Genomic DNA, 22,775 nt, shown 5'->3' on the forward strand with positions numbered 1-22,775 from the left:
AAAGATAGCTGAACACATATACTCAGAATAGGGTTCAAAACGTTATATCCATTCCTAAGTAACAGGCTTCAGAATTTTTTCTTTTAATGTAAACTGAAAATACATCAATGGTCACTATACATTAAATTAAACATTTAATTAAATTTTAAGGTAAACTTCATCTACCAAGAAATATTTGAGATAGTTTACAAGACAGAACCTGCACAAAAATACTATTAAAGTGGTCCAAAGAATGTGGGAAAATATAATACATTAGGAATATTGTACTTTCATTTATACAAAAGACATTATCTGACCATGTACCCTGGCTGAAAGAGTATTTTTTGCCTATTGGACACTTATTCTTCAAATTTTAGATCCTGCAATGGCCTTCTCTGATTCCCCAGTTTAAATGATGCTCCCTTTTACTATTCTTTTATAGTATCCTGGTCAAGTTTGTCATACCACTTAGGACAAATTGAACTTATATATTCTGTGTTCATACTTCTTAATCTCTCTTGTCACTAGACTGCAAACTCCATGAAGGCAAGGACCAAGTGCTTTGTCTAAAACTGTGTAATCAAGGTGTAGCACAGTACTTGACACGTAGTGGATTTCAATAAATAAATCCTGAATTAATGAATAAATAAGAAGAACTGGGGACCAATAGTTTGGAAGAAGACATGTAAAGAGGTGAGGTCTGGAGTACCCTGGTGTACCCTGCTGGGCTAGTGGTTAAGACTCCCTGCTTCCACTGCAGAGGGTGTGGGTTTGATCCCTGGTGGGGAAACTAAGGTCTTGCATGCCTTGAGTGGCAAAAAAAAAAAAAAAAAAAGGTAAAGTCTAATATGAATAATGTTCCACATGAAAGTATGACACTGTTTCTGTGAAAATATAGAATTGGTCTAGTGAACTTGGGGAAAAGGCTCTATGAAGAAGTCAACTTGATATCTGGCTCAAAAAGATGAACAGGAGTTCACTTTGAAAAGAAAAAGATACCAGACAAAGGAAAGAACACGGGCAAAGGAATGCAGTCACACAAGGACAGAAGGTGCGTGGGGAAGGTGGGAGGAGTCCAGTGTGGACGGGGCACATGGTACAGGAAAGGGGGTGCTGAAAGTGACACTGGGGCATCTTGTCCTTGCAACTATCATTTAAGCACTAGTTGCCAAACGGAAACGTATTGAAGAAAAATAAGCACAATGTGAAGAAACCAGAAATTGCACATGAGTCAGAGCACAAAGCACTCTGGATAACCTGGAAAATAAAACATTTAAAATTTATTGATATTAATATGAGGGGCATATATTTTCAGATTTTGGAAGTGATCTTAGGCAGACAATATTTTAAATCTATTTTAATTGAATAATGTTATTTGAACCAATGAAGGAAGGCATTTTGATTTTAAAAAATCAAAACCTTTGCCATTTTTAGAGCACTTCAGCTGATTGTTACAGTAATAAACTTCTAATTGGTGAGAAGATTTAAGTAGAAGGAACATGACTCTTCTATTACCATCCCAAATAAAAATATTTTAGTCTGATGGGGGTCATCACTTTCACCTGTCAATGTCATCTATATCACCTACGTTGCCACCTGTAAGCTAACAATAACCCGGTGTACGAGACAGCAAAAGAGACACTGATGTATAGAACAGTCTTATGGACTCTGTGGGAGAGGGAGAGGGTGGGAAGATTTGGGAGAATGGCAATGAAACATGTAAAATATCATGTAGGAAACGAGTTGCCAGTCCAAGTTCGATGCACGATGCTGGATGCTTGGGGCTGGTGCACTGGGACAGCCCAGAGGGATGGTATGGGGAGGGAGGAGGGAGGAGGGTTCTTCGGGATGGGGAACACATGTATACCTGTGGCGGATTCATTTTGATATTTGGCAAAACTAATACAATTATGTAAAGTTTAAAAATAAAATAAAATTAGAAAAAAAAATAAAATAAAATCTATATTCCAAAACTATAATTACAGAAATTTCTCTCTTTGACCTCAAATATTTTCAATTGTGTGGGTTTTTCACATCTCTAATAATTGTTCTGCTCAGTTCTCAAACTGTTCAATACTGAGTTTTCCACTTTCTACTCTCAAGCTTGTACCTTACCCTTATTAATGTCAACATCCATCACTGACCTAGTTTTCAAAAGTTCTCCCAACTCTGCCCTGTTTCCCCAACTTTAATAAGTGTTATCCCTCCTGACTTTCAAATACTTTCTCCTCTTCCCCTCCCCATGGACTCTCATTTTTCATTCTCACAGAGGCTACTGCAACCCTCTTCTGATGATTTCTCTACCTTTCTCTTTTATCTAATCTAACCTCAACTCTGCAGCCAGAAATACTTTGCTAAAATAAATACAGAACCCTAGCACACCCCTGGTTAACAACCCTACTTTCTAAAGCAGCAACATATTGAGAGTTCGGGGGGTTTGGGATTTGAAGAGTCAGTAGGAGAAAGGTAGCATCAGGACAAGGACTTCTGGGTTTCTCTTACCCTCTGGCAATCTTATCTATGAGGCAGACTCTTTGTGACCCACAGACTATAGCCTGCCACTTCTGTCCATGGGATTCTCCAGGCAAGAATATTGAAGTGAGTTGCCATGCCCTCCTTCAGAGGATCGTCTTGACCCAGGGAGTGAACCCACGTATCTTATGTCTCCTGCATTGGCAGGCAGGTTCTTTACCACTAGCACCACCTGGGGGGCAGCCTGTAGGAACCATCTCTTAATACTTTCAATGAGTATATCCTAGGTATCAGTACTTCATTCCTCTAACTGCCAAGCTAATTTGAAATACAAATGCTATATTTTATTTATCCATTTATTAGCAAATGAAAATATGGGATGTTTCCACATTTTGGCTTTACAAGTAATGTTGCAAAATATTTCTGTTTTATGTGAATACATGCTTTCAAATCTCTTGGGTGTATATTTCATTTCTGTTGGGTCATATGGCAACTCAGTGTTTATCTTTATTAAGGAGCTGTCAAACTTTTTCAAAGTAGTCTCATCATTTTACATTCTCATCAGCAATGTATGAAGATTTCAGTTTTTTTGCATCCTCACCAACACATTGCCTTTTTGACTAGTGGATATGAAGTGACATCTGATTACAGTTTTGATTTCCATTTCCCTAATGACTAATGATATTAAGCATCTTTTCAGAAGTTTAAAAGCCATGTATACTTAATATATCTTCTCTGGAGAAATGCCTGTTTAAATTCTTTGACAATTTTTCAACTAGGTTGTCTTTTTTTGTTGTTGACTGAAAAGACTTTATTCTGGATGCAAATCTATTTTTATCAGATACACATTTGCAAATATTATCTTCCATTCTGTGAGTCTCTATACATTGTGTTTGCTTTCTGTATTACATTTTAGCCATGATATTTTGTCTAATAATTTGCAGATTATGGTATCAACTATTCACATATAAAGCCTATTGTGCAGACACTACACACAGGAAAAAAAATAACACTTTGTGAGTGGTTCTTATACATGAGAAGTTTCCAATTCTTTTTCATTTGCACATCTTTAAAAGGTTTAGTTGCAAAAATACAACAGCCTTAACATATTCTGGTATGCTAAATAATGGCCCCCAAAGATATCTAAGTTCTAATCTCTGGAACCTCTGAATGGCCCCTTATATGTGAAAAGAGACTTTGCAGGTGTGATTAAATCAAGGATATTGAGGTGGGAATATGAATCTGGGCTATCCTGAGTGCCCTTACAAGAGGAAAACAAAGATTGGGACAGAATTGACATTAAAGAAGTAATAAGACACCAAACAGGATGCTATACCACTGGTTTTGAAGACAGAGAAAGAGGCCATGAACCAAGGAATGCAGCTCTAGAATCTGGAAAAATGTCAGGAAATAGATTTCCCTCTAGAGGCTTTGAAGGGAGTGAGGCTCTGACTACACCTTGATTTTGACTCAGTTATACTGATTTTGGATTTCTGACCTTTAGAAGTGTGAAAGAGTAAGTGTGTCATCTTAAGCAACCAAGGTTGTGGAATTCTTGCTGCTGCTGCTGCTGCTGCTGCTAAGTCGCTTCAGTCGTGTCCAACTCTGTGCGACCCCACAGATGGCAGCCCACCAGGCTCTGCTGTCCCTGGGATTCTCCAGGCAAGAATACTGGAGTGGGTTGCCATTTCCTTCTCCAATGCATGAAAGTGAAAAGTGAAAGTGAAGTCGCTCAGTCATGTCTGACTCTTAGCGACCCCATGGACTGCAGCCTACCAGGCTCCCCCGTCCATGGGATTTTCCAAGCAAGAGTGCTGGAGTGGGGTGCCATTGGCTTCTCTGTGTGGTATTCTTAGAGCAGTCATAAAAAACTACTACATATATGTATATGAAAATTCTTTACATAGAAGCATAGATTTAAATTCTATGTTTTGTTAATTACAAGAATGTATGATGCATTGACTCTTTGCCAGATGTTTGTGACCACACAGTAATGAAGTAGACACAGTCCCTCCCTCAGGGATGCCATACTCCTCTGTGGCAGGACAGACTAAGACATACAGCAGGTAAAATATGAGAAGTACTAGGATTGGGAGCCTGTTTTTTCAAGGTATATACAGCAGATACACTTAACTCCTAATAGGTTCTAGGATTTGGGAAAGAACTGACTAGCAGGATTGCCTGGAATTTCCCAGAAAGGGTGACATTTCTAACCTAAGTCCTAAAAGGTTACTAGGAGTCTACTAGAGAATTAGCTTGCAAGGGGGAAAAAATTAAAGTGTGTATGTAGAGAAGGCAAAAGCCTCATGAGAAGGAATGGTATGCATTGAGATATGCAAGGTTCTAAGATGGCTGGGGCTCAGCATGGGAAGGAAAAAGGATGAGGTTTCAGGGGTTAACAAAGGGAAAAACCATGAAGGGTCTTGTATGTCACACTAAGTGGCCTGGGCAGTCAGTTGACAATGAGAGTTTAAAAATCTATGGCAGTGATCATGATACCAGCCTGTGGGAAAGATTCTTCTCATTGGAATGGGACCAAAGGGTGGTGGAAGGAAGGACTGAGAAAGGCCAGGTAGTGGGTCCTCACTGCTGTGGATCTAAGGAAAGGTAAGGAATCTGAGCAAATCAGGGAGAACCACTGGAATGGAGAAACACGGATAGAGGATCAAAGCATCTCTAAGTAGTGATTTCATATGAATTTTTATAGCAACATTCACAGGAAAAATGAAGCAAAGGAAGCAAAATCTCAACACAGAAAATACAGACGCATATCCATCTTGTCAAACTTAAATTTATTTGCTAAGGAGTAGACACTATTATTCCTTCTCAAATGATGATTTGAAGAGCTTTTCAACATCTGAAAAAACATACAGGTGCAGAAGATTTAGGAAATAGGTCATTTGGCAAAAGCTGCAGATGACTAAAGAGTTGCTATTTCCTTCTGCGAGAGATATAATTACTCAGTCTCTCTGCCTGGTGGACTCATAAAGGAGAGCTCACAATACCTTTAAAAGTTTGTCCTATCTTTGAAACACACAACTCTTTGCCAGGACACTTCATAAAATGCTCTTTTAAACAATTCAGTTAATAAAGATGTAAATTTCAGTCTATCTTGGCCAAAACAAACTAGCCCATATGTAGTTGAGCTAAATCTTTTCAATAATATAAAATTCAATATAGTCATGTTAGGGGAAGCACACTGATTAAAACTGCCCACCCTGGCCCAGCACCATAGTAACCATTTGCATGAGTTGTTTTATGACAGGAGATCCTGATAAGGAATACAGAACTAATAAGCCACCACCAACCGGAAGAGTTCAGGAAAGGTTGAAAGGAGACACCACGTGTCCGTCCACTTCCCAGAATCCCTCTTGCTAGCATCCATCTTGGCTGAACGATGTGTGCGCCAGCAGGAAAGACTCTGAATTAGAATGATTGGCCAAAGACCACCCGGAAACTAATCCCATCAGCATAAAACCCGAGACTGCAAGCCACGTGGCAGAGCAGTTCTCCTGGGTTCCCTTACCCTACTGTTCTCCACCTGGGTGCCCTTTCCCAATAAAATCTCTTGCTTTGTCAGCACATGTGTCTCCTCAGACAATTCATTTCCGAGTGTTGGACAAGAGCCCAGTTTCGGGCCCTGGAAGGGGTCCCCCTTCCTGCAACAGTCATAGAAACTAAACTTTCTAAATGTACTAAGATTAAATTCCCATTTTGTCAGTAACTGCAAGTACATGAAATATTATTCTTTAAATCACAAAGATTTCTTATTGTGCTTTGCTTGCTATCCATACCTCCTTATATATAACAGCAAATTAGTTGACTTGCTGTACTAGACTTAAGTTGCCAATGCCAAGTTATTTCTGGGTGAAATACAAGTGATCATTAATATAAGATCATTAATTGCCTCTCCAACTCAATCATAATTTATCTGGAATCAGATATGAAACAAATTCCATTTTCACTTTATAATATGATGAATTAAAATTTTATTCACATAGTTCTCACTGGATCACTAGGAAAATTATTTTTCTGCATTTTTCCCATTCTTTCAAAAATATTCCTTGTCTACTGGTAGCAATACAATTTCATTCCAGTACATTAGGACTTCCCCTAATCCCAAACATTTTTTAAGGGCAAAATAAAACAAAATATTCTAGTGTTTGACTGGCCTTGTGTTTTAGAGTCAACTTCTCTGTGGTTCCCTACTTATTATACTCAGCTATTCTACCCAAACAACTCTTAACACACACACACACACACACACAAAACTTTTATCAAGGCATGCACGTTGCCTCTGGTCATATCTAAACTCACCTTTTCATTCATTCAACCAACATAACTGAAAGTCTATTGTGCGCCAGACCCTGTGTTAAGCCCTGGGGATGGAGAAATGAACTTGAGTCAATACACCTGAATTGAAATGAACCTGATTCAATAAACAAACAGGTTAGTAAGAGAAACAGAAAAGTATATTGTTGGGGGCCAGCGTGAGGCACTCCGCCCATGGCAAAGGTCATGAGGAAGGAGGCTTGGCGTACGCAAAGGCGGGATCGAGGCTCAGGAGTCCCCCTGGAAATCCTCAAGCATCTACTCCCATAACCAGAGCCTGCCTACTTTACTACTTTGTGCTCTCACCTACACCTCTGACTTTATGGGGGGCTGTCCCCCACCACCTCTTTTGGAGAAGGAGTTAACTTAGAGCTCCAGTTAATAAAAACTCCTGGGCGTGACAAGAGTGTTTTAACCTACAAATTCCTCTGAAGGTTCTCTAGCCTGCCTGGACAGGCTTGTCCGGCCACGTGTGATTGCTCACAGCCTCCCAACCATGAGAGGCACGAGATGCTTTAAACCTTCTAAAAACAGGTTCTTTAGAGAAGTTAGAAAACTATTAGTATAAGTATAGTGGGCTGATTAGAAATTATATTGGTGAAGGGTTTTTCATTTGTTGAGCCAATGTTTGTTGCTAAGTCTCCATATCCCCTGCCCTTACACACATTAATGAATATATAGAAGAAATAAGTATTAACCTTTGATATTAATCATGTTAGACCTTAGGCTAAGTAAATTCTTTCCTTAATTAAAACCCACTACACCCTCACCCTATAGGAATGTAACTTTATCTGGTACCTTTGGAAGGTGGAGTCTTTTTTAAGAATAATCACCCCTGGAGAAATAAGTGTCCTGGTTGATTGACCACTGTCACAAGGAGAGGGTCATAAATGGTCAGCAGGCCCCTTGGCCAGAAGATGATGTAACACCCCTAAGACCTCTGTATACATTTGTATGAAGCAAATACTTTGATAAAAGTCAGGACTGCTGACCCCGCGTGACTTTTGCGTAACATCTCAGTGTCTAAAAGTAGACCATGGAAAATAAAGAATTGGGATCAGTTTCTCAAAATACTGGTCTCCCCATGTCGGCTCTCTCTCTCAAACTCTGGCTGAGTCTCCATCTGGAGCGCGGAACCCACCAAGCTTACTAATTATGCCTGGGCTTCTAAGATCCGACTGGGGAGGCCTCAGTGTCTCCTCTCCTTCGGGAGAACGGAAGGACGCCTGCGGCCTACGTAAGTGGTGCAAACTTCTTGTCTTGAAGTTTTATTGGTCTCCCGCATAAACCAAGCTACTCAGCCTCTTTTCTCCACTGAATTTTCCTACTGAGCTATCCTCATTCTATTACTCTTTACATCTCTAATTAATATCTAATTGAAGCTATTGTATCCTGATCCTCGTCGATGCCGTCCCCGCTTCGAACTCCCTGGATCAGCCGGGGCTGGACCTTGGCAGTATATGGCTAAAAAAAAATCTAAATATATTGATAAAGGAAAAAAAGGATGATCCTCTTACCTACCCTGGAAATGGAAGTAGGAAAAGTGCTTCCTGGATCAGGCATCACTTTGTCTTATCTCAAAGGAAGAGGAGCCTCATGAAAGGAGGAAAAAGAGCATGCCAGGTGGAATATATAGTCATGGAACTCCTTTAAGGTCCTGTTAAGGAGCTGGTATATGCAGAAGAGACCAGGAGAAACTGCCAGCACAGTACTGGCATGGTCACACATGTCTTTTAGTGTGATGATTGATGGCTCTTAGTGGATAATAGATATCAGGTGGTTAAGACAATATTGTAACATCTGTCACTGGATGTAGTAGACAGCAAGAGGAAAAGAGAAGCTTGAGAAAATGCTTAGGAGGCAAACTTATTAAGACCTGATGGTCTAGTCATGTGTTTACAAATATGTTTTAAATACCTACTAACTTTCAGGCATCATTCTAGGTGCCATGGATATAGCTGAAAAGAAAAGTAAAAAATAAAAAGCAGTTCTTTCTTTATTGGAATTTTACTATCCAATCATAGGAGAGAGAGATAAAGTGTTTTTAAAATGTAAATGCATAATATTTTAGTTAGTGATTAAGTACCATGAAGAAAGATAAAGACTGGTAAGGGGAATAAGGAGCTTCCCAAGTGGCATTAGTGTTAAAGATCCCATCTGTCAATGTAGGAGACATAAGAGACATAAGTTCGAGATCCCCTGGAGGAGGGCAAGGCAACCTACTCCAGTATTCTTGCCTGGAGAATCCCATGGACAGAGGGGCCTGGAGGCCTACTGTCCATAGGGTCTCAAGGAGTATGACACAAATAAAGCAACTTAGCACACATACATGAATGGGGAATAGGAAGTGATGAAGAATGATTTATTATAGGAGTTGGGCAAAGATTTGTTAGGAGCAGAGACAGGAATGAAGGAAGGGATGAAGGCAGGACATAGCAGAGAGAATGGAGTATGTTGAGGTGTGGGGTGCTTTCATGTCCTATTCTTTGAAAATAATATCACTGGGATAAGAGGCATAACTGGACGTAACTCTCCCAAAGTATCATTATTTTGGCACATTCTATTCTGTTGACTGAATTAGGTAATCATCCAGGCCTGTTGTCACACAGAGTTGAGAATTAAATCCAACACCTTGACACTAGACAGTGATGAACTCAACAGCAGCAAAGATCTGCTGACAGGATACAGACACAAATTCCACTCTTAAGTGTTCTGTTTGCTTTAAATGAGGCATAATTTTAATACTGGTCCCCTCAGTGATATTCCTAAAGACAAAGAGACCGGGCTAATATTATCTGTGGTTTGAGTATTCCATAAAATCCATTCAGTTCAGTTGCTCAGCTGTGTCCGACTCTTTGCAACCCCATGAATCGCAGCACACCAGGTCTCCCTGTCAATCACCAACTCCCAGAGTTCACTCAGACTCACGTCTGAGTCAGTGATGCCATCCAGGCATCTCATCCTCTGTCGTCCTCTTCTCTTCCTGCCCCCAATCCCTCCCAGCATCAGAGTCTTGTTCAATGAGTCAACTCTTCACATGAGGTGGCCAAAGTACTGGAGTTTCAGCTTTAGCATCATTCCTTCCAAAGAAATGCCAGGGCTGATCTCCTTCAGAATGGATTTGTTAGATCTCCTTGCAGTCCAAGGGACTCTCAAGAGTCTTCTCCAACACCACAGGTCAAAAGCATCAATTGTTCGGTGCTCAGCTTTCTTCACAGTCCAACTCTCATATCCATACATGACCACAGGAAAAACCATAGCCTTGACTAGACGGACCTTTGCTGGCAAAGTAATGTCTCTGCTTTTGAATATGCTATCTAGGTTGGTCATAACTTTCCTTCCAAGGAGTAAGCTTCTTTTAATTTCATGGCTGCAGTCACCATCTGCAGTGATTTTGGAGCCCAAAAAAATAAAGTCTGACACTGTTTCCACTGTTTCCCCATCCATTTCCCATGAAGTGATGTGACTGGATGCCATGATCTTCGTTTTCTGAATGTTGAGCTTTAAGCCAACTTTTTCACTCTCCACTTTCACTTTCATCAAGAGGCTTTTTAGTTACTCTTCACTTTCTGCCATAAGGGTGGTGTCATCTGCATATCTGAGGTAATTGATATTTCTCCTGGCAATCTTGATTCCATCTTGTGCTTCTTCCAGTCCAGCGTTTCTCATGATGTACTCTGCATATAAGTTAAACAAGCAGGGTGACAATATACAGCCTTGACATACTCCTTTGCCTATTTGGAGCCAGTCTGTTGTTCCATGTCTGGTTCTAACTGTTGCTTCCTGACCTGCATACAACTTTCTCAAGAGGCAGGTCAGGTGGTCTGGTATTCCCATCTCTTTCAGAATTTTCCACAGTTTATTGTGATCCACACAGTCAAAGGCTTTGGCATAGTCAATAAAGCAGAAATAGACGTTTTTCTGGAACTCTCTTGCTTTTTCCATGATCCAGCGGATGTTGGCAATTTAATCTCTGGTTCCTCTGCCTTTTCTAAAACCAGCTTGAACATAAGGAAGTTCATGGTTCACATATTGCTGAAGCCTGGCTTAGAGAATTTTGAGCATTACTTTCCTAGCATGTGAGATGAGTGCAATTGTGCGGTTAGCATAGGTAATTCAGAATTTACTGAATTGTGTTGCCCACAGCTATATGTACAATCTATGTGCCCATCAACAGATGAGTCAAAGAACTTGTAGTGTATATAAACAATGGACTATTATCCAGCCATGAGAAAGACATTCACCATTTGTGACAATGTAAATGGACCTAGAGGATAGTACACTGAGACAAGTCAGAGAAATATGTGTTATATCAACTTATATGTGTAATCTAAAAGTGTCAAACTCATAAAAACAGTAAAATGGTGGTTTCCAGGAGATAGGAGTGGAGGGATAATACAAGGATAGAATAATTTTTTTTAACAGTATGTACTTGGAATGAGCAGTAAAGAAGCCAAAGGGATCTAATGCACAGTACAATAATATGGACAACAATATAGTCTTATAACCAAACTTACTGAGACTAGAATTATTCCAAACACTGAAAAGAAATGATAAATATATAATATTATATGTGTGTATCATCACTGCAATTGCAATCATATTACAACCTACAAATGTCTTGAATTAAACTGTACACCTTAAATTTATGCAATGAATGTTATACATCAAATATATTTCAAGACAATTTTAAAAATAGACCATTATGTATACTAAGGGCTTCTCAGGTGGCTCAGTGGTAAAGAATCCACCTACCGAAATGCAGGAGATGGGTTTAATCCCTGGGTTGGGAAGATCCCCTGGAGAAGGAAATGATAATTAACTTCATTATTCCTGCCTGGAAAATCCCATGGACAGAGAACCTGGAGGGCTTCAGTTCATGGGGTCACAAAAGAGCCAGATACAGCTTAGTGACTAAGCAACTGGAGTGGGTAGCCATTCCCTTCTACAGGGGATCCTTCCGAACCAGGGATCAAACTAAGGACTCCTGAATTGCAGGCGGAAGAATCTTTACCACCTGAGTCATCAGGGAAGCCCTAAACAACAACAATGCATTTTGGGTGAAAAACAAAGATCGGAGTAATCAACTCTAGCTTTTCCCAAATGGGTCCGTTACTTGTCTGTGATGTGTTTAATGTTTCTGAAAGTAAAATCACTGAATACAACACTGCAGACTAACTCAACAGGCAGTGCAATGACTGTGCTAACTAAAAATTATTAAATCTCAAACTGCATTCCTATAATGATCCAAGTATAGCCTAAATAAAATGAGCTGATATACTAGCAATATAGAATAAAAACAAACTATCATTTACTTGTGTGTTAAAAGTGAATTCAATTTGTTATTTCTGGTTACTGAGAAAACTTAATAAAATATAAAAGCCTTGATGATAGTGACCAAAATCTATCAATTTTATTTTATTTTTTTAGAGTTTACCACTCAAACATAAATTCTCTCTATTCATACCTTCTATAAAATCCCTAACTTCTTTAGTTTTTGTTTGTTTAAAGGTAATTAAAAACCAAAAAGTAGAGCAGGAACTAGATAAGCTCCACTGCTATCAATAGTCAAGCCTCCTCCATCAATGTTTACACCAACTGTATTTAACCATCATTCTTTTCTCTGTTTACCCATATCTTTTAAATTATGTCAAGGTTCAAAAATAATAAAAAGAGAGTCTTCTCCCTGTTTAGTGGCCAGGAGGACCAACCCTACGCTCGAGGCCAGGGACAGCGGCCGGGAGGGCCAACCCCACACCCAAGGAGCAGTGGCTGCGCGGGCGCAGGAGGGCCTAGAGGAGCTATCCCACATTGAAGGTCAAGAAGGGCGGCGGTGAGGAGATACCTCTCATCCAAGGTAAGGAGCAGCGGCTGCGCTTTGCTGGAGCAGCTGTGAAGAGATACCCCACACCCAAGGTAAGAGAAACCCAAGTAAGATGTTAGGTGTTGCAAGAGGGCATCAGAGGGCAGACACAATGAAACCATACTCACAGAAAACTAGTCAATCTAGTCACACTAGGACCACAGCCTTGTCTAACTCAATGAAACTAAGCCATGCCCATGGGGCAACCCAAGACAGGTGGGTCATGGTGGAGAGATCTGGCAGAATGTGGTCCACTGGAGAAGGGAATGGCAAACCACTTCAGTATTCTTGCCTTGAGAACCCCATGAACAGTATGAAAAGGCAAAATGATAGGATACTGAAAGAGGAACTCCCCAGGTCAGTAAGGGCCCAATATGCTACTGGAAATCAGTGGAGAAATAACTCCAGAAAGAATGAAGGGATGGAGTCAAAGCAAAAATAATACCCAGCTGTGGATGTGACTGGTGATGGAAGCAAGGTCTGATGCTGTAAAGAGCAATATTGCATAGGAACCTGGAATGTCAGGTCCATGAATCAAGGCAAATTGGAAGTGGTCAAACAAGAGATGGCAAGAGTGAATGTAGACATTCTAGGAATCAGTGAATGAAAATGGACTGGAATGGGTGAATTTAACTCAGATGACCATTATATCTACTACTGCGGGCAGGAATCCCTCAGAAGAAATGGAGTAGTCATCATGGTCAACAAAAGAGTCCAAAATGCAGTACTTGGATGCAATCTCAAAAATGACAGAATGATCTCTGTTCATTTCCAAGGCAAAACATTCAATATCACAGTAATCCAAGCCTATGCCCCAACCAATAATGCTGAAGAAGCTGAACGGTTCTATGAAGACCTACAAGACTTTTTGAACTAACACCCAAAAAAAGATGTCCTTTTCATTATAGGGGACTGGAATTCAAAAGTAGCAAGTCAAGAAACACCTGAGTAACAGGCAAATTTGGCCTTGGAATATGGAATGAAGCAGGGCAAAGACTAATAGAGTTTTGCCAAGAATATGCACTGGTCATAGCAAACACCCTCTTCCAACAACACAAGAGAAGACTCTACACGTGGACATCACCAGATGGTCAACACTGAAATCAGAGTGATTACATTATTTGCAGCCAAAGATGAAGAAGCTCTATACAGTCAACAAAAATAAGACCAGGAGCTGACTGTGGCTCAGATCATGACTCCTTATTGCCAAATTCAGACTTAAATTGAAGAAAGTAGGGAAAACCAGTAGGCCATTCAGGTATGACCTAAATCAAATCCCTTATGATTATACAGTGGAAGTGAGAAATAGATTTAAGCGCTCAGATCTGATAGATAGAGTGCCTGATGAACTATGGAATGAGGTTCGTGACACTGTATAGGAGACAGGGATCTAGACCATCCCCATGGAAAAGAAATGTAAAAAAGCAAAATGGCTGTCTGGGGAGGCCTTACAAATAGCTGTGAAAAGAAGAGAAGTGAAAAGCAAAGGAGAAAAGGAAAGATATAGGCATCTGAATACAGAGTTCCAAAGAGTAGCAAGAAGAGATAAGAAAGCCTTCTTCAGCAATCAGTACAAAGAAATAGAGGAAAACAACAGAATGGGAAAGACTAGAGATCTCTTCAAGAAAATTAGAGATACCAAGGGAACATTTCATGCAAAGATGGCCTTGATAAAGGACACAAATGGTATGGACCTAACAGAAGCAGAAGATATTAAGAAGAGGGGGCAAGAATACACAGAAGAACTGTACAAAAAAGATCTTCATGACCCAGATAATCACGATGGTGTGATCACTCACCTAGAGCCAGACATCCTGGAATGTGAAGTCAAGGGGGCCTTAGAAAGCATCACTATGAACAAAGCTAGTGGAGATGATGGAATTCCAGTTGAGCTATTCCAAATCCTGAAAGATGATGCTGTGAAAGTGCTATACTCAATATGCCAGCAAATTTGGAAAACTCAGCAGTGGCCACAGGACTGGAAAAGGTCAGTTTTCATTCCAATCCCAAAGAAAGGCAATGCCAAAGAATGCTCAAACTATCGCACAATTGCACTCATCTCACATGCTAGGAAAGTAATGCTCAAAATTCTCCAAGCCAGGCTTCAGCAATACGTGAACCGTGAACTTCCTGATGTTCAAGCTGGTTTTAGAAAATGCAGAGGAACCAGAGATCAAATTGCTAACATCCGCTGGATCATGGAAAAAGCAAGAGTTCCAGAAGAACATCTCTTTCTGCTTTATTGACTATGCCAAAGTCTTTGACTGTGTGGATCACAATAAACTGTGGAAAATTCTGAAAGAGATGGGAATACCAGACCACCTGACCTGCCTCTTGAGAAAGTTGTATGCAGGTCAGGAAGCAACAGTTAGAACTGGACATGGAACAACAGACTGGTTCCAAATAGGAAAAGGAGTACGTCAAGGCTGTATATTGTCACCCTGTTTATTTAACTTATATGCAGAGTACATCATGAGAAACGCTGGACTGGAAGAAGCACAAGCTGGAATCAAGATTGCTGGGAGAAATATCAATAACCTCAGATATGCAGATGACACCACCCTTATGGCAGAAAGTGAAGAGGAACTAAAGAGCCTCTTGATGAAACTGAAAGTGGAGAGTGAAAAAGTTGGCTTAAAGCTCAACATTCAGAAAATGAAGATCATGGCATCCTGTCCCATCACTTCATGGGAAATAGATGGGGAAACAGTGGAAACAGTGTCAGACTTTATTTTTTTGGGCTCCAAAATCACTGCAGATGGTAATTACAGCCATTAAATTAAAAGAAGCTTACTCCTTGGAAGGAAAGTTATGACCAACCTAGATAGCATATTCAAAAGCAGAGACATTACTTTGCCAACAAAGGTCCATCTAGTCAAGGCTATGGTTTTTCCTGTGGTCATGTATGTATGTGAGAGGTAGACTGCGAAGAAGGCTGAGCGCCGAAGAATTGATGCTTTTGAACTGTGGTGTTGGAGAAGACTCTTGAGAGTCCCTCGGACTGCAAGGAGATCTAACCAATCCATTTTGAAGGAGATCAGCCCTGGGATTTCTTTGGAGGAACGATGCTAAAGCTGAACCTCCAGTACTTTGGCCACCTCATGTGACGAGTTGACTCATTGGCAAAGACTCTGATGCTGGGAGGGATTGGGGGCAGGAAGAGAAGGGGACGAGAGAGGATGAGATGGCTGGATGGCATCACTGACTCGATGGACGTGAGTCTGAGTGAAGTCTGGGAGTTGGTGATGGACAGGGAGGCCTGGCGTGCTGTGATTCATGGGGTCGCAAAGAGTCGGACACGACTAAGCGACTGAGCTGAACTGAACTGAACTCCCTGTTTAAAGTTTGAAAAATTCCTCCAGCTTGCCTAATTTCTTTTCTACAATTCTAGTCTTAATTTACATGTACTTACACACTGTACTGTACAACATTTAATATTAACTTTTTCATTGGTATTTTGTCAACACCCTTATGAGACACTGAAGGTCTGATGCCTTCTATATAAGTGATTAAAGCACCAATAAACAGCATAAAATATATTCATTTGTGTTAGGTTTGGCTCTCTCAGAGAAAGCCTGTGCTCACACACAGAAGTATAGAGAGACGTGAGTCAAAGATCCGAACACTCACATTCCAGATAACCACTGTATATGTACATTTCCTATATTCATGCTTAATGAGAGGCAGTGTGTTTTTGACAAAGGAAAACTGAAGCAAATATTAAGAAACAAGGTTATGAGTTCTAGACCTGGGACACACATCCTGGGCTACATGTCAGTATTCTCATGGGTTACTCCTCACCCATTTCCTTACCAGAACTGTTGCAGTGGACAGGGTCAACAGGTCTTCCATTTTTATCAGAGCAGGCTACTGCTCTAAAGCGCAGGCCTTGTCCACATTCTTTGGTATCTCCTTGTAGCCGCAGTCCTCTATGAGCCTCCTTTCTGCTCTCAGGAAGGATGCAATCTGACCAGTTTCCATAAGGATGAGATGTAAACACATCACAAGGACATGGTTCTGTTTCCACTAGAGGGTACAAGTCAGCATCCTGGCATTTCTCCTTCTTTCTGCTTTTCCCTGTTCCAACAAGAGACATGGATGTGTTAATTTCACATCTGTTGTTTTGCTAAGTTGTTCACATTTCAAAGCTCTTAAGCAATTAAGTCAAATAAAGCCTTTCCTTTTTTTTTTTTTTTCCACTTTTTTTTTCCTTTAACACAGAAGTAAATCCTAGGACAATGAAGCAATTCCCACAGCAACTTTGAAATTTAAGTTAATTGGGGGGAAAAAAGGCTTCATATTGGAGAGTGGCAAAAAATATTTAGAAAAAATTGCTACAGTGGCTTGACAACTAGAAAAATTCTTGTTGATTTATATTGATGTCTTTATAATTTGTTGATAAAAACTGACTACCTTGTCTCCATTTTCCTTGAAAGTAATGGTTTCCAGGGAAGTGAACAAAATGGGGTAAGTATAACTCTGCCTTTTTTTCAAGTGACTTTTAAAAAAATAGTTTGTTTATTCAAGGAAAAAAATTATATCCTCCCAGACAATGGCCTTGGAGTTAGCCTGGGTGTCACCTGGGGTGTGGCGGACAAAGTGTAATTTATTTTGATTCCTGTTATCAGGAACTCAGAAATGCTGACAGAAACAATATATTGAAATAAATGCTCAAAGCAAGTTGGGTAATTTAATCTGAGAAAAAGATATGACTTGCACTTTGAGAGACCTTTTTAACTTAAAGATTTTAGAATATGACCTAACATTACCAGTTGACTTTTATGGACCTTTTAGGTGTAGTCCCAACTTTTGAGTAATGACAATGCAGAGTCATTTTTCAAAGCTGTGAGTACTTGATAATTATGTTTAATGGATTCTAAGACAGTCTGTAACTTGACTCAACTTTGCTACTAACACACTTCCTCTAGATTTTTAAGTTTTCCCAGATTTAATACTTTTTCTTTGTTTCTTCATTAGTGGGCCATTAGTGAGAGTCACGGCTGGTTATTTTAAATAGTAGGGAGCTTTATTAATCTATTTCCAGTCTTAAATGGCTGTTTTGGAAATGCTTGCTATAAGTTGATGATACATAGATTACTTTCTCATTGTGAAACAGTTTACATGTGCTGTGTTGCTCAGTCATGTCCAACTCTTTGCAACTCCATGAACTATAACCTGCCAGACTCCCCTGTCCATGGGGATTCTCCAGGAAAGACTACTGGAGTAGGTTGCCATGTCCTCCTCCAGGGGATCTTCCCAGCCCGGGGATTGAACCCAGGTCTCCCTCATTGCAAGTGGATTTTTGACCCTCAGAGTCACTAGGGAAGCCCACGAATACTGGAATGGGTCGTCTATCCCTTCTCCAGTGGATCTTCCTGACCCAGGAATCAAACGTGAGAGCCTATGTTGCATGTGGATTCTTTACCAGATGAGCTATCAGGGAGGCTCCAGATAGTTTACATTACACACAACAATTCTACAGTTGTCACCTGGAGGACCAGCTGTATCTCTTCTGTGATGCTTCTGGACTCAATAAATAAGGATTCCTATAGGTTATGAAAGATCTTGTAGAAGCTTTGGACACATCACTGTCTCTCCAGGGGGATATATTTCTTGCATCTACCATTAGGGCCACTTACTGAGAATAAGTTTGAGGAGCACTCCCTCTATCTCTGCTGTGAGCATTTACTGCATGGGAGACATATCAGTGGGTGAGGAGGATTAACACCTTCTTATCAGCATTCAACATACCCAAGTATCTAGTGCTTCTCACATGTCCAAAAAGCACAGTTTTCTCCATCTTTTATGTGTCCATTCTCTTCTCAACACACTTAACTCTAGATTTTCAGTCTACCTATTCCTTAAAACTGCTAACTCTCGCCAGAGTAATAACATCCTGAACTATCTTTTACTTTTTATCTTTCAGACTTGATAGTCAATGATAGCCTTGGAGCATTGACTACACCATCATTCTTGAAATGTCCTTTCACACCTTACCTTTCTGTCCCTCACCTCTGCTTCACACCCCCACCATCTTTCTGGGCATATCATTTTCTGTTCATCTATTTGTTGAATTCTTCTCCCTCTGTACCTCTCTTAACTAATGGGTTTCCAAAGGCATAGACTGACACTCTCTTTTCTGATCCTCACAAAGAGCATAATCCTCTGTACCCCTTAAGTCCTTAATTATTATCTTCAGCTCAGATTTCTTACTCAAACTTCAGGGCCGCAGACTGAAAATCTACACCTAAAGGATCAAAGTCAACCTGGCAACAGCAACACTCACTCACTCTGACCATCATAACTTTTCCTTCTCCTTCTACATTTCCCAGTTCTACCAATACTCATATTTAGCCCTCCACCGAATTCCCAGCTTAAATCACTATACTGGCTCCTTTCAAGATTTTATGGCCACCATAACTCATTCCCTTCAATCTTTTCCCTGCACTTCAGCCAGGTCCAACTTACAAAGTTAGAAACTTGATCATATCATTCATCTACTTAAAAGTTTCCAGTGGTTTACCACAGTTCATGGAATAAAGTCTAGATTCTTTACTTTGGTCATCAAAGTTCCATAGGATTGGGTCTGTTGATATTTGTCTCACAAATATGCTGCACCACTCTGCTTGTGTCATACTAAAAATTCTCAGTATTATTTTTAACATGACAGTATTATTAAAAATAATACTGAGAATTTTTAGTTCCTAAAAGCCACTCATTTAACTTCTGGTCTTTGCATGTTCTATTCCAGCAATGGTCACCAATTCTACCCTCTCTATATAGCCTAGTTAATGACTACCTGTCCTTTAGGTCCAAACTGGGATTACTCCTCCAGAAAGTCATCCTTGAACACACTCTTTATCTCCTTGAACACACTCTTTATCTCCGTTCTAGAAGAGGTATTCTTCTGTACTTGGGTAGCATCTGATGGGCAGAATACTGGCTCTCCAAGAACGTTTACAGCCTAATCCCTAGAACAACTAAACATCTATGGCAAAATAAACTTTGTAGATGTAACTAAGATTATGGATGTTGGGATGAGATCATTTTGAATTATCTGGTTGGGTTCAACATAATCACATGATCTCAAATTCAGAGAACCTTTCCAGGTTGAGTAGAGTCAGAGGGGATATAAGTGTGATAGAATAATCAAAGGCATACAATGTTACTGAATTTCAAGACTTTGGAGGAAAAGAACCATAAACAAGGAATGTAAGCAGCTCCTAGAAGCTGGGAAAGAAAACATGTTCCGCTAAAACTTCTAGAAAAAAAAAATCCTATCTTGACAACATCTTGTTAATAGTCCTGTAAAATCTCTGACTTCAGACAAACAGAAATGTAAGGTAATAAATTTGCATTGTTTTAACTCATAAAATTTGTGGTAATTTGTTACAGAAGTATAAAAAAAAAAAAACTAATAAGCACCCTTCATAACAGCTATTGTAGCAGATACTATACTGTGTTGTCACTATCCATACCAAAAATACCTAAATTATACTGCTGCTGCTACTGCTGCTAAGTTGCTTCAGTCGTGTCCGACTCTGTGCAACCCCAGAGATGGCAGCCCACCAGGCTCCCCCGTCCCTGGGATTCTCCAGGCAAGAACGCCGGAGTGGGTTGCCATTTCCTTCTCAAATGCATGAAACTGAAAAGTGAAAGTGAAGTCCTTCAGTCGTGTCCGACTCTTAGTGACCCCATGGACTGCAGCCCACCAGGCTCCTCCATCCATGGGATTTTCCAGGCAAGAGTACTAGAGTGGGGTGCCATTGTCTTCTCCGTAAATTATAGTGGAAGCTCTTAAATTAAAACCAAGTCTATCTATTCCTTTGTAGAGCTCCAAGGTCTAGCACACATAAATGATAAAAATTATTCCTTGAATAATTGAACAAAGTTTTCTAAAAAGGTGAAAAAAAAGGAAGACATAAGAGAGAGAAAGAATGGGAATAAGGAAAATGTTCATGTACAATGTAACCAAGTTACTGGCAGAACAAATATTCTGTAAAATATATGCTGTCTCTATGTTTGTGATATCTTTCTTAATTACATGGGATCACTGTTTGAAGAAGGCTTTGAGCAAATTAGTTAATGCAGAGATAATTTTCACAATAAAAAACAAATTATTGGTGGTCCTTAACTTTGGAAAATTATGAAAGAGATGGGAATACTAGACCACATGACCTGCCTCTTGAGAAATCTGTATGCAGGTCAGGAAGCAACAGTTAGAACTGGACATGGAACAACAGACTGGTTCCGAATTGGGAAAGGTGTACATCAAGGCTATATATTGTCACCCTGCTTATTTAACTTATATGCAGAGTACATCATGAGAAACGCCGGGCTGCATGAAGCACAAGCTGGAATCAAGATTGCAGGGAGAAGTATCAGTAACCTCAGATATGGAGGTGACACCACTCTTATGGCAGAAAGTGAAGAAGAACTGAAGAACCTCTTGATGAAAGTGAAAGAGGAGAGTGAAAAAGTTGGCTTAAAGCTCAACATCCAGAAAACTAAGATCATGGCATCTGGTTGCATCACTTCATGGCAAATAGATGGGGAAACGGTGTCAGACTTTATTTTTTCAGGCTCCAAAATCACTGCAAATGGTGATTGCAGCCATGTAATTAAAAGGTGCTTACTCCTTAGAAGAAAAGTTATGACCAAACTAGACAGCATAATTAAAAAGCAGAGACATTACTTTGCCAACAAAGGTCCGTCTAGTCAAGGCTATGGTTTTTCTAATAGTCATGCATGGATGTGAGAGTTTGACTATAAAGAAAGCTGAGTGCTGAAGAATTGATGCTTTTGAACTGTGGTGTTGGAGAAGACTCTTGAGAGTCCCTTGGACTGCAAGGATATCCAACCAGTCCTTCCTAAAGGAAATCAGTCCTGAATATTCATTGGAAGGACTGATATTGAAGCTGAAAATCCAATACTTTGGCCACCTGATGTGAAGAACTGACTCGTTTGAAAAGACCCTGGTGCTAGGAAAGATTGAAGGCGGGAGGAAAAAGGGACCACAGAGGATGAGACAGTTGGATGGCATCACCAACTCAATGCACATGAGTTTGAGTAAACTCCAGGAGTTGGTGATAGACTGGGAGGCCTGGAGTCTATGGGGTGGCTAAGAGTCAGACACAACTGAGCGACTGAACTGAACTGAACTAACTTTAATTACATTCTAGTCATAATCAGTATTAATCTTTGGATTCAGAACCAGCTAGTATTTTAAAAATATTTTAAAAAATCAATCTCCACTACAACTCTGAGGACATTTTTCACCTTAAATTAGAAATTTATAACTTATTCTACAAAAACACAAATCTACAATATTTAAAAGGTATTAGTTATCCAGTTATTTTGAATATATCATTTTTTAGTAACCTAGGTAGATTTTCTATTTTTTAGACTGATAATTTACAGTACTGTATAAGCAACTGCTTTAGTTATCACTAAATCTAAAACTTATGATTATCTAATTTGCATAAAACACAGAGAACACTCAGATATTAAACTGAAGACTTTAGTTTAAAAAATGGAAAAAGAAAAAATAAACACCTTAGATGGTCCCCTATACAACAAAGGGCTTGTATTCATGTCTGTATGCTTCTCTGGGTGTGTCTATGTTAGAGAATAACATTGCTTTATAGTCTAAGCCCATGTTTTTTAATACTATCATTCATGTTTGAGATTGCTTATTATATTTACTACCAAATTACATGGGGGAAACCAAAATACAAGCATTAGAATCACAATAAAAATAAGGCTTCAGAAGTGCACATTTTTCACTACTTATTTTTCTACCAAAGATATGGCAAACAAAAGAACAAAGAGTATTTTGCTCTCCATTCAACTTTACAAAGATTAACCCACTGTAGTTGCTGACTGACAGTGAACTCAAAGTTTCAGACAGAGGAAATTAAAGACAATGACAGAATGCTTGTGGTTTGGACAAACAGACCCTTACACAGTTACATGCACTTCAGAAAGAATTCCAATAAATCACACTTCTTAACATCTTCCAATACATAGAAAAGCAATACAATCATTACATTGAGATTTCTGTTTTTTTTGTGACTAGTGGTAGGTTTCTACCAAGATGCATGCTGACTGCATTACCTAACAACAAAAG

The 22,775-nt window shown here is 39.7% G+C and overlaps 1 protein-coding gene across 1 annotated transcript in view; it reads right to left on the reverse strand.

Annotated features, from left to right (window-relative positions):
• The window catches only part of THSD7B (thrombospondin type 1 domain containing 7B), a 1,073,031-nt gene that overhangs the window by 290,445 nt on the left and 759,811 nt on the right, over positions 1-22,775 (reverse strand). Inside the window, exon 14 of the mRNA XM_070768428.1 lies at positions 16,460-16,723. Within this exon, the coding sequence (XP_070624529.1) occupies positions 16,460-16,723 (264 nt within the window). The remainder of the gene's footprint in view (positions 1-16,459; positions 16,724-22,775) is intronic.

This window comes from Bos indicus, chromosome 2, assembly GCF_029378745.1.
Source record: "Bos indicus isolate NIAB-ARS_2022 breed Sahiwal x Tharparkar chromosome 2, NIAB-ARS_B.indTharparkar_mat_pri_1.0, whole genome shotgun sequence".
In the NCBI taxonomy this organism is placed as follows: domain Eukaryota; kingdom Metazoa; phylum Chordata; class Mammalia; order Artiodactyla; family Bovidae; genus Bos; species Bos indicus.